General features: G+C 36.6%; 1 protein-coding gene and 1 long non-coding RNA gene across 2 annotated transcripts in view; both read left to right on the top strand.

The window, feature by feature from the left end:
• Positions 1 to 15896, top strand: part of LOC309631339 — a 424491-nt gene that overhangs the window by 90965 nt on the left and 317630 nt on the right. The window lies entirely within an intron of this gene.
• ITGA4 (integrin subunit alpha 4) overlaps positions 1 to 15896 on the top strand; it is an 80357-nt gene that overhangs the window by 45132 nt on the left and 19329 nt on the right. The window contains exons 16-17 of the mRNA XM_082397515.1: positions 3368 to 3517; positions 9900 to 9976. Coding sequence (XP_082253641.1) covers positions 3368 to 3517; positions 9900 to 9976 — 227 coding nt within the window. The remainder of the gene's footprint in view (positions 1 to 3367; positions 3518 to 9899; positions 9977 to 15896) is intronic.

The following is a 15896-nucleotide window of genomic DNA, read 5'->3' as shown; positions in this document are numbered from 1 at the left end:
TCCCTCCACCACATGTGTGGATTTATGGCTTTTAAAGTGTAATGTAGGCACCGGCTTTCAGTTTTGTATCCCTAGATCCTGCCTTCTACAGAGTAGACCCATGAATAGATATTTTCACATGTTTATTTATACCTCAACATCATTGTTCATTAAGTAATATTTTATAAATATTTCTGGCTCCACCCTTTAAATAAATTCCCTCACTACATAAACACAATAGGATGACGTGGGCCTACAGCTCAGTTCTCAAGTTGGCCATAATAAAAATTTCTGTGAAAGTCAGACAAGAAGGCAGACTTTGTGTAATTTCAGGCATGTGCTAGTTTGCATGCTGTGGGTGCCCTGTTTTATGTAATTGTCCATAAAAATGTGGCATGGAATCTTCATTATTTTTAATATAGATAGCACATGCCCATCCAAATTAAAAATTTTAAGCAAATCTACTTTTTCCTCCTGTATATTAATTAGTCACTTTAAGAATTTTTGATATTATAGTTTTTGTCCTTAGGTGGAGCTGTTAAGGTTAAGTAAGTGTGAATATCTGTCAAATACAGTTCTTGCAAGAGTGCACGTACATTTTATATATTGTGAGAAAGGCATAATTAATAGCTAATTAGGATAATGAAAGTAATATACACCAGATGTAGAGAAGACCTTGTGGAAAATTAGTATGAATTAGATAACATGTGATGTGGTCAAAGCAAGCTTGTTGAGAAGAATTAAAGCAGTGGACATGTGGAGGTACAGTCAGTGGCTGTCTAGCTCCTACACCTAGGGAATAATTTAATCAAGTTTGCTATTGTAATACTCAGGGCTTCAAGCTGTTCCATTTTCACAAGTTGATAACTTGGGATTTGGACCTTGATTCGCAGCATTCCTATATGGTCAAGGTTTCGAGTTGAGATGATCACTTACCAAGTAATCTAATAAAAACATCTCCATGTGTGAGAATGGAAAAGCCCTGAGAGATCTTGAGTACTCTGAGTCATGCTACACATCTTCCAGGTACCACTTAATTAATACAAGTCTAATAGTTTTATTAGTAGAAAATATAGCTCATTTTCTATTTAATGTTCACTGGTTGGCAATAGACTAATTTTCTTTTTTCTTATTCCTTCCAAATAGTCACCAGAATTTATTATAAGAAATTGAAATTCTGTAATTCCTTGGTTGGCTTATATAGCTACATTTTGCAGTAATATACACATAATAATTATAATATTTAACATCTATTGAGACCTTAATACGTACCAGGCATTGTACTAAGTGTTTTACATATGTTATGTCATTGAATCCTCACAATAAGGTATAGGTGTCATAATCATCATTTTCATTATCATTATTACCAACCATTTTCAGATGAAGTAATTGTTCCATAGACAGATTATGTAAATTGCCCAAGGTTACATATAGATAACAAGTGAAGGACCGGAGGTTTGAACCCCTGTACTCTACCTTCAGACCACTTGCTTTTAACCAATTTATGAATATATATATATTTATATTTATATAATTTATATATAATATTGTAAATGATGAGAAGAAACAATTACATCCTTTTTTATAATTACATAAAAAACATAGAATAGGTGTAGTCTTATGTGAATGTGAAATTTTTATCAAAAGTTACTATAGGCATAAATAGCATAGCAGTAATCTGTATGATAGGTATTTTTTTCTATTCAGTAGGGATTGTTAATTTATGAGCTTTGGAAATCTGCTTTTAGGCAGAAATGTTTAAGCTATATTCCAACTCTGAATTGTCTAGATAAATAGAATTCCACTGACATTATTCAATAGGAGGTCTGTCAATTACAGTGTCATGGATCTACTAAGGAACTCACTAAGTGTAAATATAAACCTCATAAATATAAAACTCAATTATGGTTAAAATCAATATGTCTAGTCCCAATGAAAACATTTGAGTTTCTTTAGTGGGACTTTGATGAATCTATTTTTTTAAAATGAGAAGAAATGTAGATTGAAACGGGCATATGAAAAGTAGAGTCAAGCCAAGCTTTACATTTAAATTGTTAGTGTGAAAGACCAAGTGTGTGACCAATCCTTTGAATATCTTCTGTGTATAGTAACAATTATAATACCAAAAAAAAAAAAAGAAAGAAAAAAACTGCATAGTTCCTGTGTAGGTGGACTATATCTGCTGATTGTGAGCTTCTCTCTCAAATCCTGAGATAATATCTACTTTTAACTTTTGGTGTGCATAAGCTACTTGTTCTATATAGATTTGCCATCAACATGTCTTATTTCATGCAGTTTAAATTGTCAACTGAATTCTGTTATAAATTCTCATGGATTACTTTATAGTGGAATCTTATTTGCCCATCCTCTTAGATAGGGAGAGAAATAAATGAGTCTGCTTTGTTCAGTATATTTTGAAAATCTCTTATCTGTCTAGGCAGGGCTGCTCTGAGAAGCACTTTCTAAGAGATGCCATGTTTTTTAATCTTACTTGACTTCCATATTTTTTTTTTTCACAGACTTGTGATTCTAGAACACCTTTACTATTTAAGGAAGTGTTTCCTTAATTGAATGCCAAACTATTTCAAAGTTATTTTCTTGTCAGTTATTTTAGTGTTTGTGCATGTTTATGTTAGCAAATAATTTTGATAGTAATGTTGTATATTCCCATTTAATGCGGGGGCTATTGAATAATCGAATGAAAAGATGAAATAAATTTTAAGTTCATGGGAAAATGTTTTTAAAAGAGAGAAAAATAATGCCTGCATGTAGAAATAAAGATTAAAATATATGAATTGACAACCAGTGTAATAAACTCAAGAGTCGTTTCTTGGGGGACAGAAGACAATAAATTTTAAAAATCTAATTACTCAAAGACTTTTTGACTACATATAAAGAAGATTAAGAATGATAAATGCTATGTAAAAAATTAGTAAGATATTAAACTTAAAAGAGTGTCATACAGAGCAGAATGGATTCCAAATGGGTTACAATTCCTGTATCATTGATAAATAATTCCAGGAACTCTTTCTTTGTAAAGTGTAAAAGCACAATAAATGTAGAAAAACTGTAACAGCTAATAAGAAAATTGTATGCATAGAAAATAGCATTGAAGAAAATATGCCAAAATGTAGACCTCCATAACTATTATTGGATAGTTATGTTTTTTCATTTTTAATACCTTTTGTCTTTTTCCTAATAAATGTGATTGCTTTTGTAATGTGTGAAAATAGTTCAATTTTTTAACAATTTAGCTTAAAAGGAAAGGATTTTCTTTGACTTCTATATATTGTGTTTGACCTTATGCAGGAAAGGAGGGACTTTATATATTTTTTTTATTTAGATGCTTATTTTTGTTATTAATTCATGTGGTTTTCAATTTCTTTAGAAAGATGTACGGGACATCCTCACCCCAATTCAGATTGAAGCCGCTTACCACCTGGGGCATCATGTCATCAGTAAACGAAGTACAGAGGAATTCCCACCACTTCAGCCAATTCTTCAGCAGAAGAAAGAAAAAGACATCATTGCAAAAACAGTAGGAATTTTTTCCTTTATTTGAAACATCATGTGACATATAACTGATGAAATTTTTTTGAAATAGTACATAGTTCTGAGGAAATGAACTCTCTCTGAATTTTTTTTATATTTTAATGAATTTTTTTATAAAAAAGATTTATGGTATGTCTTGTTTTCCATTTTTCTTTATTTTTTATATTCCCTTTAGGATATTGAACTGAATACTTTTAAATATGCATTTAGTCATAACAGTGGTTTCCCATATACATAAAATGTTAATTTTCTCTCCTCGATGCCTTGCCAGTGAAGAAAATATATTTCCAGAGAGCACTCCTAATGGAAGTGAGTTGCATTCATGAGTTATTCAGCATTGTCATGTGTGTTCAGCTTATCTTTCTCATTTTCTGTCTCCTTCTTTTTCAGTTTGTCTCCCTCTCACTCACCCTACCTACAGATTCACTCATGTCTTGTCAGATTTTACTCATTTATAAACATGTATTTATATTACACAACAGTTTCTCTTTTTAACTTAAATGTGTGTGCATTTTGAGATGGATCCTGCATTCTAACCAGTGAACTGCTTTTTAAAATGTATCCCTAAAGTGATGAAAGGGAAAAACCTACAACCAAGATTACTCTACCCAGCAAGGATCTCATTTAGATTTGATGGAGAAATTAAAAACTTTACAGACAAGCAAAGGCTAAGAGAATTCAGCACCACCAAACCAGCTTTACAACAAATGCTAAAGGGACTTCTCTAGGCAGGAAATACAACAGAAGGAAAAGACCTACAATAACAAACCCAAAACAATTAAGAAAATGGTAATAGGAACATACATATCAATAATTACCTTAAATGTAAATGGATTAAATGCTCCAACCAAAAGACAGAGACTGGCCGAATAGATACAAAAAAAAGCCCCGTATATAGGCTGTCTACAAGAGACCCACCTCACATACAGGGACACATACAGACTGAAAGTGAGGGGATGGAAAAAGATACTCCATGCAAATGGAAATCAAAAGAAAGCTGGAGTAGCAATTCTCATATCAGGCAAAATAGACTTTAAAATAAAGACTATTACAAGAGACAAAGAAGGACACTACACAATGATCAAGGGATCAATCCAAGAAGAAGATATAACAATTGTAAATATTTATGCACCCAACATAGGAGCACCTCAATACATAAGGCAAATACTAACAGCCATAAAAGGGGAAATCGACAGTAACACAATCATAGTAGGGGACTTTAACACCCCACTTTCACCAATGGACAGATCATCCAAAATGAAAATAAATAAGAAAACACAAGCTTTAAATGATACATTAAACAAGATGGACTTAATTGATAGTTATAGGACATTCCATCCAAAAACAACAGAATACACTTTCTTCTCAAGTGCTCGTGGAACATTCTCCAGGATAGATCATATCTTGGGTCACAAATCAAGCCTTGGTAAATTTAAGAAAATTGAAATCGTATCAAGTATCTTTTCTGACCACAACACTATGAGACTAGATACCAATTACAGGAAGAAATCTGTAAAAATTACAAACACATGGAGGCTAAACAATACACTACTTAATAATCAAGAGGTCACTGAAGAAATCAAAGAGGAAATCAAAAAATACCTAGAAACAAATGCCAATGAAAATGACACGAAGACCCAAAACCTATGGGATGCAGCAAAAGCAATTCTAAGAGGGGAGTTTATAGCAATACAAAATCCTACCTCAAGAAACAAGAAACATCTCAAATAAACAACCTAACCTTACACCTAAAGCAATTAGAGAAAGAAGAACAAAAAAACCCAAAGTTAGCAGAAGGAAAGATATCATAAAGATGAGATCAGAAATGAATGAAAAAGAAATGAAGGAAACAATAACAAAGATCAGTAAAACTAAAAGCTGGTTCTTTGACAACATAAGCAAAATTGATAAACCATTAGCCAGACTCATCAAGAAAAAAAGGGAGAAGACTCAGATTAATAGAATTAGAAATGAAAAAGGAGAAGTAACAACTGAGACTGCAGAAATACAAAGGATCATGAGAGATTACTACAAGCAACTATATGCCAATAAAATGGACAACCTGGAAGAAATGGACAAATTCTTAGAAAAGCAGAACCTTCCGAGACTGACCCAGGAAGAAATAGAAAATACAAACAGACCAATCACAAGCAGTGAAATTGAAACTGTGATTAAAAATCTTCTAACAAACAAAAACCCAGGACCAGACGGCTTCACAGGCAAATTCTATCAAATATTTATAGAAGAGCTAACACCTATACTTCTCAAACTCTTCCAAAATATAGCAGAGGAAGGAACACTCCCAAACTCATTCTATGAGGCCACCCTGATACCAAAACCAGACAAAGATGTCACAGAGAAGGAAAACTACGGGCCAATATCACTGATGAACATAGATGCAAAAAACCTCAACAAAATACTAGCAAACAGAATCCAACGGCACATTAAAAGGATCATACACCATGATCAAGTGGGGTTTATCCCAGGAATGCAAGGATTCTTCAATATATGCAAATCAATCAATGTGATACACCATATTAACAAACTGAAGGAGAAAAACCATACGATCATCTCAGTAGATGCAGAAAAAGCTTTTGACAAAATTCAGCACACATTTAAGATAAAAACCCTCCAGAAAGTAGGCATAGAAAGAACTTACCTCAACATAATAAAGGCCATATATGACAAACCCACAGCCAACGTCATTCTCAATGGTGAAAAACTGAAAGCATTTCCTCTAAGATCAGGAACAAGACAAGGTTGCCCACTCTCACCACTGTTATTCAACATAGTTTTGGAAGTTTTAGCCACAGCAATCAGAGAAGAAAAAGAAATTAAAGGAATCCAAATCAGAAAAGAAGATGTAAAACTGTCACTTTTTGCAGATGACATGATACTATACATAGAGAATCCTAAAGATGCTACCAAAACTACTAGAGCTAATCAATGAATTTGGTAAACTAGCAGGATACAAAATTAATGCACAGAAATCTCTTGCATTCCTGTACACTAATGATGAAAAATCTGAAAAAGAAATTAAGGAAACACTCCCATTTACCATTGCAACAAAAGAATAAAATACCTAGGAATAAACCTACCTAAGGAGACAAAAGACCTGTATGCAGAAAATTATAAGACACTGATGAAAGAAATTAAAGATGATACAAACAGATGGAGAGATATACCATGTTCTTGGACTGGAAGAATCAACATTGTGAAAGTGACTCTACTACCCAAAGCAATCTACAGATTCAATGCAATCCCTATCAAACTACCAATGGCATTTTTCACAGAACTAGAACAAAAAATTTCACAATTTGTATGCAAACACAAAAGACTCTGATTAGCCAAAGCAATCTTGAGAAAGAAAAACGGAGCTGGAGGAATCAGGCTCCCAGACTTCAGACTATACTACAAAGCTACAGCAATCAAGACAGTATGGTACTGGCACAAAAACAGAAGTATAGATCAATGGAACAGGATAGAAAGCCCAAAGATAAACCCATGCACATATGGTCACCTTATTTTTGATAAAAGAGGCAAGAATATACAGTGGAGAAAAGACAGCCTCTTCAATAAGTGGTGCTGGGAAGACTGGATAGCTACATGTAAAAGAATGAAATTAGAACACTCCCTAACACCATACACAAAAATAAACTCAAAATGGATTAAAGACCTAAATGTAAGACCAGACACTATCAAACTCTTAGAGGAAAACATAGGCAGAACACTCTATGACATAAATCACAGCAAGATCCTTTTTGACCCACCTCCTAGAGAAATGGAAATAAAAACAAAAATAAACAAATGGGACCTAATGAAACTTAAAAGCTTTTGCACAGCAAAGGAAACCATAAGCAAGGCGAAAACACAGCCCTCAGTATGGGAGAAAATATTTGCAAATGAAGAAACTGACAAAGGATTAATCTCCAAAATTTACAAGCAACTCATGCAGCTCAATATCAAAAAAGGAAACAACCCAATCCAAGAATGGGCAGAAGACCTAAATAGACATTTCTCCAAAGAAGATATATGGATTGCCAACAAACACATGAAAAAATGCTCAACATCACTAATCATTAGAGAAATTCAAATCAAAACTACAATCAGGTATCACCTCACACCAGTCAGAATGGCCATCATCAAAAAAATCTACAAACAACAAATGCTGGAGAGGGTTTGGAGAAAAGGGAACCCTCTTGCACTGTTGGTGGGAATGTAAATTGATACAGCCACTATGGAGAACAGTATGGAGGTTCCTTAAAAAACTAAAAATAGAACTACCATACGACTCAGCAATCCCACTACTGGGCATATACCCTGAGAAAACCATAATTCAAAAAGAGTCATGTACCAAAATGTTCATTGCAGCTCTATTTACAATAGCCAGGACATGGAAGCAACCTAAGTGTCCAACGACAGATGAATGGATAAAGAGGATGTGACATATATATACAATGGAATATTACTCAGCCATAAAAAGAAACGAAATTGAGTTATTTGTGGTGAGGTGAATGGACCTAGAGTCTGTCATATAGAGAGAAGTAATTCAGAAAGAGAAAAACAAATACCATATGCTAACACATACATATGGAATCTAAAAAAAAAGGTTATGAAGAACCTAGGGGCAGGGCAGAAATAAAGACGCAGACGTAGAGAATGGGCTTGAGGATACAGGGAAGGAGAAGGGTAAGCTGGGATGAAGTGAGAGAGTGGCATGGACTTATATACAACTACCAAATGTAAAATAGATAGCTAGTGGGAAGCAGCCACATAGCACAGGGAGTTCAGCTTGGTGCTTTGTGACCACCTAGAGAGGTGGGATAGGGAGGGTGGGAGGGAGACACAGGAGGGAGGAGATATGGGGATATATGTATATGTATAGCTGATTCACTTTGTTATAAAGCACAGACTAACACACCATTGTAAAGCAATTATACTCCCATAAAGATGTTTAAAAAACATTTAAAATAAATACAATAAAATGTATCCCAAAATATATCAGTTTCACTCACTGTGTGTTTATTCCCAGGAGTCCAGTTGTTCAGACTTTTACTGTCCAACAACACAAAGACAGAGTCAACAGGATGTTTGGGGCCATGGTTAAAGCATTCATTAAAACCTTCAGTAATGGCACACAGAATGCAAAAGATGAAAGGGACATTTAAAGGTCTAGTTAATATCCTGTCCAGATAAAATTGCCCCTAAGTCGTTTTAAGATATTTGAGCTTACAATCAGCAGTGTCTGGTCTACAATACTAGATCAAATGAAGATAATAAATTAAGAGCAAAGTCTCTCTATAGCCTTGTATGAAAATATTTATGGAAGTCAGGTTTTTTCACTCTTCTGTTGAACTTCAGTTTTCAATATCAACTACTTTTAAATGTGTTTAATAATGAACATCTCAATATTGTAAGTACATAAGCCCAAACCTTAGCAATTTGTAGTTATATTAGAATGAGCTACAAATGAGCTACATTTTGATTCTTCAAACAACCTGCTTTACGAATAAGAGAAGTAGAAAAAATTATATTAATTATCTAGAGAACGATTTACACTTTCCCTCTGCTCCCGCTGGTATAGGCAGTCTCTGGTCTGACGTGCCATTTGACAACGCTGTACCCACTTCACATTTCATGTGTCTGCCTCCTTCTCTGACTTTCTAGATTTCTTTCTTTTCTGCATCTCTTCTTCTCTCACCTGTTCCTCTCAGCTGCCTTTCTTTTTATATCTCTCTATTTTTCCTTTGTCCAGCTTATACCTCAGGGCTTCCTGTGTACCTTACAGTATCTCTGGGTCCTATTAAAATGCTCAGAATTAAATAAATTCTGGAACCTGTTGATAAACTATCATTTATTTTTATTCACTGTATCCTCAAAGTAAAATTTCTAAATTTCCACATTTTATTATTTTCAACAAGTATAAAATCACTGTTCTGCCATCTGTGAAAATTGTCATGCGTATGCATAATAAGCAGGATCAAACGGCAGCACCAGAAAATCGAGAGGGACTCAACGAAGAAAATCTTGGCAGCACAGGTTCTAAACACTTTCAGAGGTTACTACCACAGTCTGATTAAACTTCTTTTTATACAACTATTATGAAAGAAAGAAATTATTTCTTTCACTTAACAAACTCAGGCTTTAAATTTACCTATTGAAAGAACGTGGTTCCTTTAGCCCTGGAATTGTCATCTGAACCTACTAATACTCAAATTGAACTCTTCAAAAGGTAGAAAGGAGTTATCAATTTGCTATATTAATTTTATTTTTTCATGTATCGTAGATATTTTATCCTTTAAAAAACATAGAAATATACCTACTGATTTGAACTAAGATAAAAAAATACTGTCATATTTTATTTCCAGATAAACTTTGCAAGATTTTGTGCCCATGAAAACTGTTCTGCTGATTTACAGGTTTCTGCAAAAATTGGATTTTTGAAGTAAGTGTAGTTGGCTCTCTGCTTATTTATCAGGATGGGGTAATTGGTGTGTGCATGTGGGTTTTAAAGAGTAAAGGACTAAGAACTAATCCTTGGGGGTTAGCAGCATTTAAAGACCTGGAAAAGAACAGCAGTCTCATTCTGCTGAAAGAGACTAAGTGTTCTGTACAGCAGTCACATAAGTATACACTCAAAGATTACCACTCTTCAAAAGAATGAGAATGTGTGAGCACCATGGTTTTATCAAGCATGATTTTAACCTTTTACTGATAACTCGGAAGATATTTCAGGATTTAAATGTGCTTTGGGTTATCGTTATCATAATTGTAGTTATTTTTCAGACATTTGTAAGTGCCTGTTAATAGAGTTTTGGTTCAAAATGAGCTAACCTTTACTACATCATGCTTAGTGTTTTATCATCCAGAAACTGGTTACATAATTCAGATTGATGTACAAAACAAAGATATCCCTAAATATATGTGTGACCCATTTGAAAGGGAATAAATCATCTTCGTCTTCTAAATTCATAGAAGGGAAACAGGAAAAAGAAAATACATGTAAACGTGCTTAGAATAGTGCACACAGTGCAAACTGGATAACTGTTGATTGCTGTTATTATTTATGTTGGGAAATAAGCCATTGTAATTCTATATCATGTCTATATCGCCTCTGTTGAAATTGTTCTGCATGTCGGAGGGAAGATGTGAAAATGAGGACCAGAGAGATAGAACCCACACTTCAGGTTAAGAGCTGGTTGTGTATGGAGAGTGAAAGAGGGCAAGGAGGCATCACTGACAGGGCAGGAATATGGGAGACTGTTTGGGGGAGGTAGGGATATAGAGGAAGCAGGTTTAAATTGGGGTGTGTTGAATTTGATGAGACTTCTATATGTAGCTCTGCAGTGGAAAATCTAGTTCAGGATTATGTTTGGAGGTCCTCTTCACGTTAGTTATGAGAATGCCTGCGATGGAAATGTGAATTTCACAGAGAACTAAGGATCAAATCTTGAGAGGGGTGGGTAAATTTTATTTAAAGAGCTTAAAAAGAATAAGGACTTACTCCAGGAGACTGAAAAAGTATCTTCATAGAACTAAGAGGAAAACCAACTCCACGGTGAAATAGCCAATGGAGAATGTAAAAAGAGGGACTTAATACTGTGATTTTGTAGCAGTCAGAGAGCATAATGACTGAGGAAAGGTCATGGAAGTTGGCACTTAAAATGTGACTGGTGGGGGAGAAAAAGGATGTCGCTGGCAAATTTTAACAGGAATTTCTGTGCAGTCATAGCTAAATGACAGCATCAGTGATTAAGGGAAGGAGAATTTATTAGGAACAAGTAGGTTCAACTGAATTTTTATGTATTTATCAAATGTTATTTAATTATGGGAAGATACAAACAAGTATGAGGATCAAAGGCAGGGAAAAGAATAAATTGCACAAAGAAATAGTCTACTGAAATCCAGGGGACACTTCAGATATTACTTGAACTGTCCTGTGAAGAATTTGACAGCTGTTCACTTCCTTTTTTCCAATGTCTTTTGCTTTAATTTCCGGGATGCCATCCTACTCCCTTTTAGATGCCATCCATATCCTTTTACTTCTCTAGCCCCTCCTTCTCAGTTGTGTTTGGAGGACCACTGAATTTGGCTCTTTTGGCTCCCTTAATAGCCCTCTCTCACTCCTTCTCACACTCCCATATTTTCCCTGGATAATCTTGCCCACAACCATAACCTCACCTGGTCTGCCTCCACTGCTGATGCCCAAATCAGTGTCTCTGAGTTCCACACCCCCCCATCCAGTTGGCTATCAGACATGCAGTCTTGGGTGCCCAGTCACTTTGCACCAGTGACAACCATTAGTTAGTTACCAAAGCCAACAACCTGGAGCTCAACCTGCATTCTTCTCTCTTTCTTATCCCTGACATCAAGTAAATTACCAAGTCTTATAACACTACCAACCCAGATGGTTTTTTTTTCCTCCTTAAATTATTTATTTATTTATTTATTTATTTATTTATTTATGGCTGTGTTGGGTCTTCGTTTCTGTGCGAGGGCTTTCTCTAGTTGCGGCAAACCGGGGCCACTCTTCATCGCGGTGCGCGGGCCTCTCACTATCGCAGCCTCTCTTGTTGCGGAGCACAGGCTCCAGACGCGCAGGCTCAGTAGTCGTGGCTCACGGGCCCAGCTGCTCCGCGGCATGTGGGATCCTCCCGGACCAGGGCTCGAACCCGCGTCCCCTGCATTGGCAGGCAGACCCTCAACCACTGTGCCACCAGGGAAGCCCCAGATGTATTTTTTATCCGTCATACTTCTCCATCTCTACTACTATTGCTCCAAATCAGGCACTCAATATCCTACTGAGCTTTATCACTTTCTGGGCTACTGGCCTCTGATTTTTACATTATTCAAATTCCTCTACCAAGATGTTTCCAGAGTGGGCTTTCTAACTTACACTTCTGATAGCAGGGCTTCAGTAGCTCATTAACATCTAAAGCCCTTAGTGCTCTTCCTCAGCAATTCTACAGGACTTTTTTCCATTGATTGTGGAATAGTTGTGTGGCCATGCCATGCTCTCCTGAGCCTCTGTATCTTTTCACTTTGACTTATCTATCTGATTAATGCTTATTTATCTTATAAATCTCAGCTGTTTCCTAGGTAAAGCCCCCCCCCCCCACTTTGTCTCCAACTACATAAACCTAGTCCTGCTGTGGCCCTGGTCCCATTGCACCTGTGCTCAGAACTATTATTGTCTGTCTCCACACTATCCTGTACACTGCTTCAAGGTGGGTTCCTGTCTTTTCATCTTTGCGTTCCCCATAGGTAACACAGTGCCTGGAACACTGTAGGTGACAAGTGGATGTTTGCTGAGGATGGAACAGGGTCCTAAAGGAAACAGCATGTACCTGGGATCAGACTCAGGTGGAAGGGTTAGCCTTAGAAAGAAGTTAAGATTCCCCTTATCTTGAGCTAAGAAGCTGTGAATAGATGCTGGCATTGATTAAGAAATTTTAATGTGGAAGGAAGGGAAATAGAATTAATGGATGGCCAGAATAAAAAGTGTGTTTGTATATGGAAGGTGAGGGCTCTGAGGTTGGGTTTGGGACCTTGTGAAGGGAATGGGAAAAGATTCAAAATAGCTGTTAAGATAAATGGGGTAGGGAACCAACCAGGAATGAGTAAAAAGGTTGACAAACAGCACAGAGTACCCTGCTGGGGTGGGATCACATATGGCAGAGAATAAATTAATTCTTTTCACCTAGCCAATGCCAGGATAGCCTTGAGCATCCACAGTTGAGGGCCAAGAAGCCCTAACCTATTTGACTGATAATTGGACTTTATACTTAAATCATCCAGATTGGCTGCTTAGATAGTCCAAAAACAGCAACCGCTAACTGCTTTGTAGTCCAGCATGTAATTGTGGTGCCTTTGTTGAATTATTAGACGAATAATTTATAACCTTCCCATTCATGTATTTATTTTCTTTCTAAAATGCTTAGTCTTCCTGGTGCTTTTGCTCTCATGGGCCTTTGATAAGAAGAAGTATTTTGTGTGGGAAAGATTATCTAAGCTACAAATAAGTGGTGTTTTCATCTTGTCAAATCAGACACTTCCATGGTCACCTTGTCATCTTTCACTGCAATCCCTCTGGCCCGTGAAAAAAATGAGATGTTGAAATTTATATGGAAATATTACTGAGAATGCTTATTTCCTGAAGAATGAAAATATATCTTACTGAATTAAGATATTAAATCATTAATGTAATTGAATTATCAGTTTTTCTTCATTACATATTTCTCACGAGAAATTACATTACCTACATTGCATTTTTAATTTGAAGTGATAATGTTTCCTGTAGTCGAAATATCAAGTCCATTATGATTTTATATGGCAGCCAACAGAAGGTAAGGCAGTTTTTCTCAAGGTGTGGTCTTTGAGTCACCTTCATGAGGATCACCTGGGTTGCTTGGTCGAAATGCAGGCTCCTAGGCCCCTGACCATCCAAATCAGAATCCATGGGGACCAGGCCAGAAATGTTCATCATTAAGAAGGCTGTCAGTGGTTCTTATCAAGCTGAAATCTGAGAACCAGTGTTGTGGTGGTTTAGAGTTTAGATCTGAAGTCAGACTAACCTGGTTCAAGTCTGTCTACCATTAACTAGCTGAATGACCTTTCCAGAGAAGCCTTTCAACCTCTGTAAACTTCCTTCCTCATTGGCAAGAAGGTAAAATAGTACTCTGTAAGGTTGTTTTAAAAATAAAATGCAATAATGCAGGCCAGTGCATTGCATAGCACAAAGCCTGGTACATATGAAGATCTGAGAAAAGTCGTTAGTTTTGATAAATTGTGGTTGGAATAGTTATAGACCACGATGAAAATGTTTTCATTTGGATAAAAAAATTAAATATTGCCAGTGAATTCTAAACATTTTCTGCACGTGTACTGGTTATTTGTCCAGAGTTTATTGTTTCTTTATGTCCCGAGAAAGTTGCTGACTGTGCCTGGGTCAGTTGTTTTCAGTTCTGTGAGGTTTGTAGTGGCCTAAAGGCCAGTGTAAAGTATAAGCCCCACATGTTTTGCATCAATTAGGAAGATTACAGGCTATTTCCATTAGGTAAATGACAACTTATTTGAAGAGTTTTCAAATGAAAACTCTTCGAATTAATTTTTAGGCCCACGGGTGAAGGGTTCTGACAAACTACTTTGCATTTTAATAAATGATACTCTCTCAGAGAAGAATCTGCCTCTCCCGCAAAGGAGTCCTCTCTGCCTTCTCGGTCGTGGTAGGCAAATTACAACCATATGTTCTATGCCTTCTCCCGACTGTAACTCCGCTGGCACTAATGGTATTTCTGTGTCTCAGAGCTACATACCTGCTTCAGGTAAATGTAGTTACTCCATCAAATACATGAGTTTCTGATGACTGCACTAACAGACTGCCGACAGCAAACTAAATAGTGTTGGTGCACTCCAGCTCATGTTTTCGTTAAGTGGAGGCTTCCTCCTGAATCTCTAAATTCTCAGGACAGTAAACCACATTCAAATGGACTTACAGTGCGAAATGAAAATGAACAAATATGACTTTATCTAAAAGATTACAAGTAGAAGAGCAGGTATTAACCATCACCTAGGCAATTTAAAATAGAGTCTTCCGCAGAGATGACTGATCTAAATGACACTACTTCTCTTCTGTGCCTCCGTCATGCTTCCAGGGTAAGTGATGGAGGCTTTTCCTGAACAGAAGTGCTTTCATATCAGTGAGGAGTGCTTTTAGCTGTGAGTAACAGAGTACGGGACTAATAGTAACTTAAACAAAGGTGTTTAATTATTTTGCATCATAAGCAGTCTGGAGAAGGTGGTTGCAGGTTTAGTGAGAAGCTACCAAAATCTGGGCCTTCATGGTTGGTTCATGGTTATCTTTCCAGTTCTCTTGGCTTTTCCCTTGTGGCTGCTGGGGCACCAACGTTCCCAGTAAACCGAAAGGGGCAGGAGCAAAATGCTGTGTCCTCTTGAGGCTGCCTTTCAAGGAAGGGAAGTGTCTGGGAAGACGCCTTATTCTGATTAACCAGAGTGGTGTCGCATGCTCCCCCCCGAACCTATCCTGGTTGAAAGAGGATGGAGTCGTCATGATCATAGTAGATTAATCATAATTCACTCCCTGAAGCTGAGCTGGGGGCTTAGCTTCTGCAGTATCAAGGGGATACTGCCGACTGCCTGGCTAATCCAGGGTTGTGTCAGCAGCTAAGAGGGGACCTCACTGTTGGGTAGACAGTGAGCGGTGTGTAACCGCACTGTGGTTACCCCCAAAAGAGTGAGTGTAACAAAACTGTCCATTTTTAAAATGCAGATAGTAGGAATATATGCCTCACTGATGTCACAGAGTTTGGGGAAGAGGAATTGTATGCTTCATACACTGAACATTC

Source organism: Balaenoptera borealis (genome assembly GCF_965194805.1).
Source record: "Balaenoptera borealis genome assembly, chromosome: 6".
Lineage (NCBI taxonomy): Eukaryota > Metazoa > Chordata > Mammalia > Artiodactyla > Balaenopteridae > Balaenoptera > Balaenoptera borealis.
The sequence above is the reverse complement of the archived record's forward strand: the minus strand, read 5'-3'. Positions and strand labels throughout refer to the sequence as shown.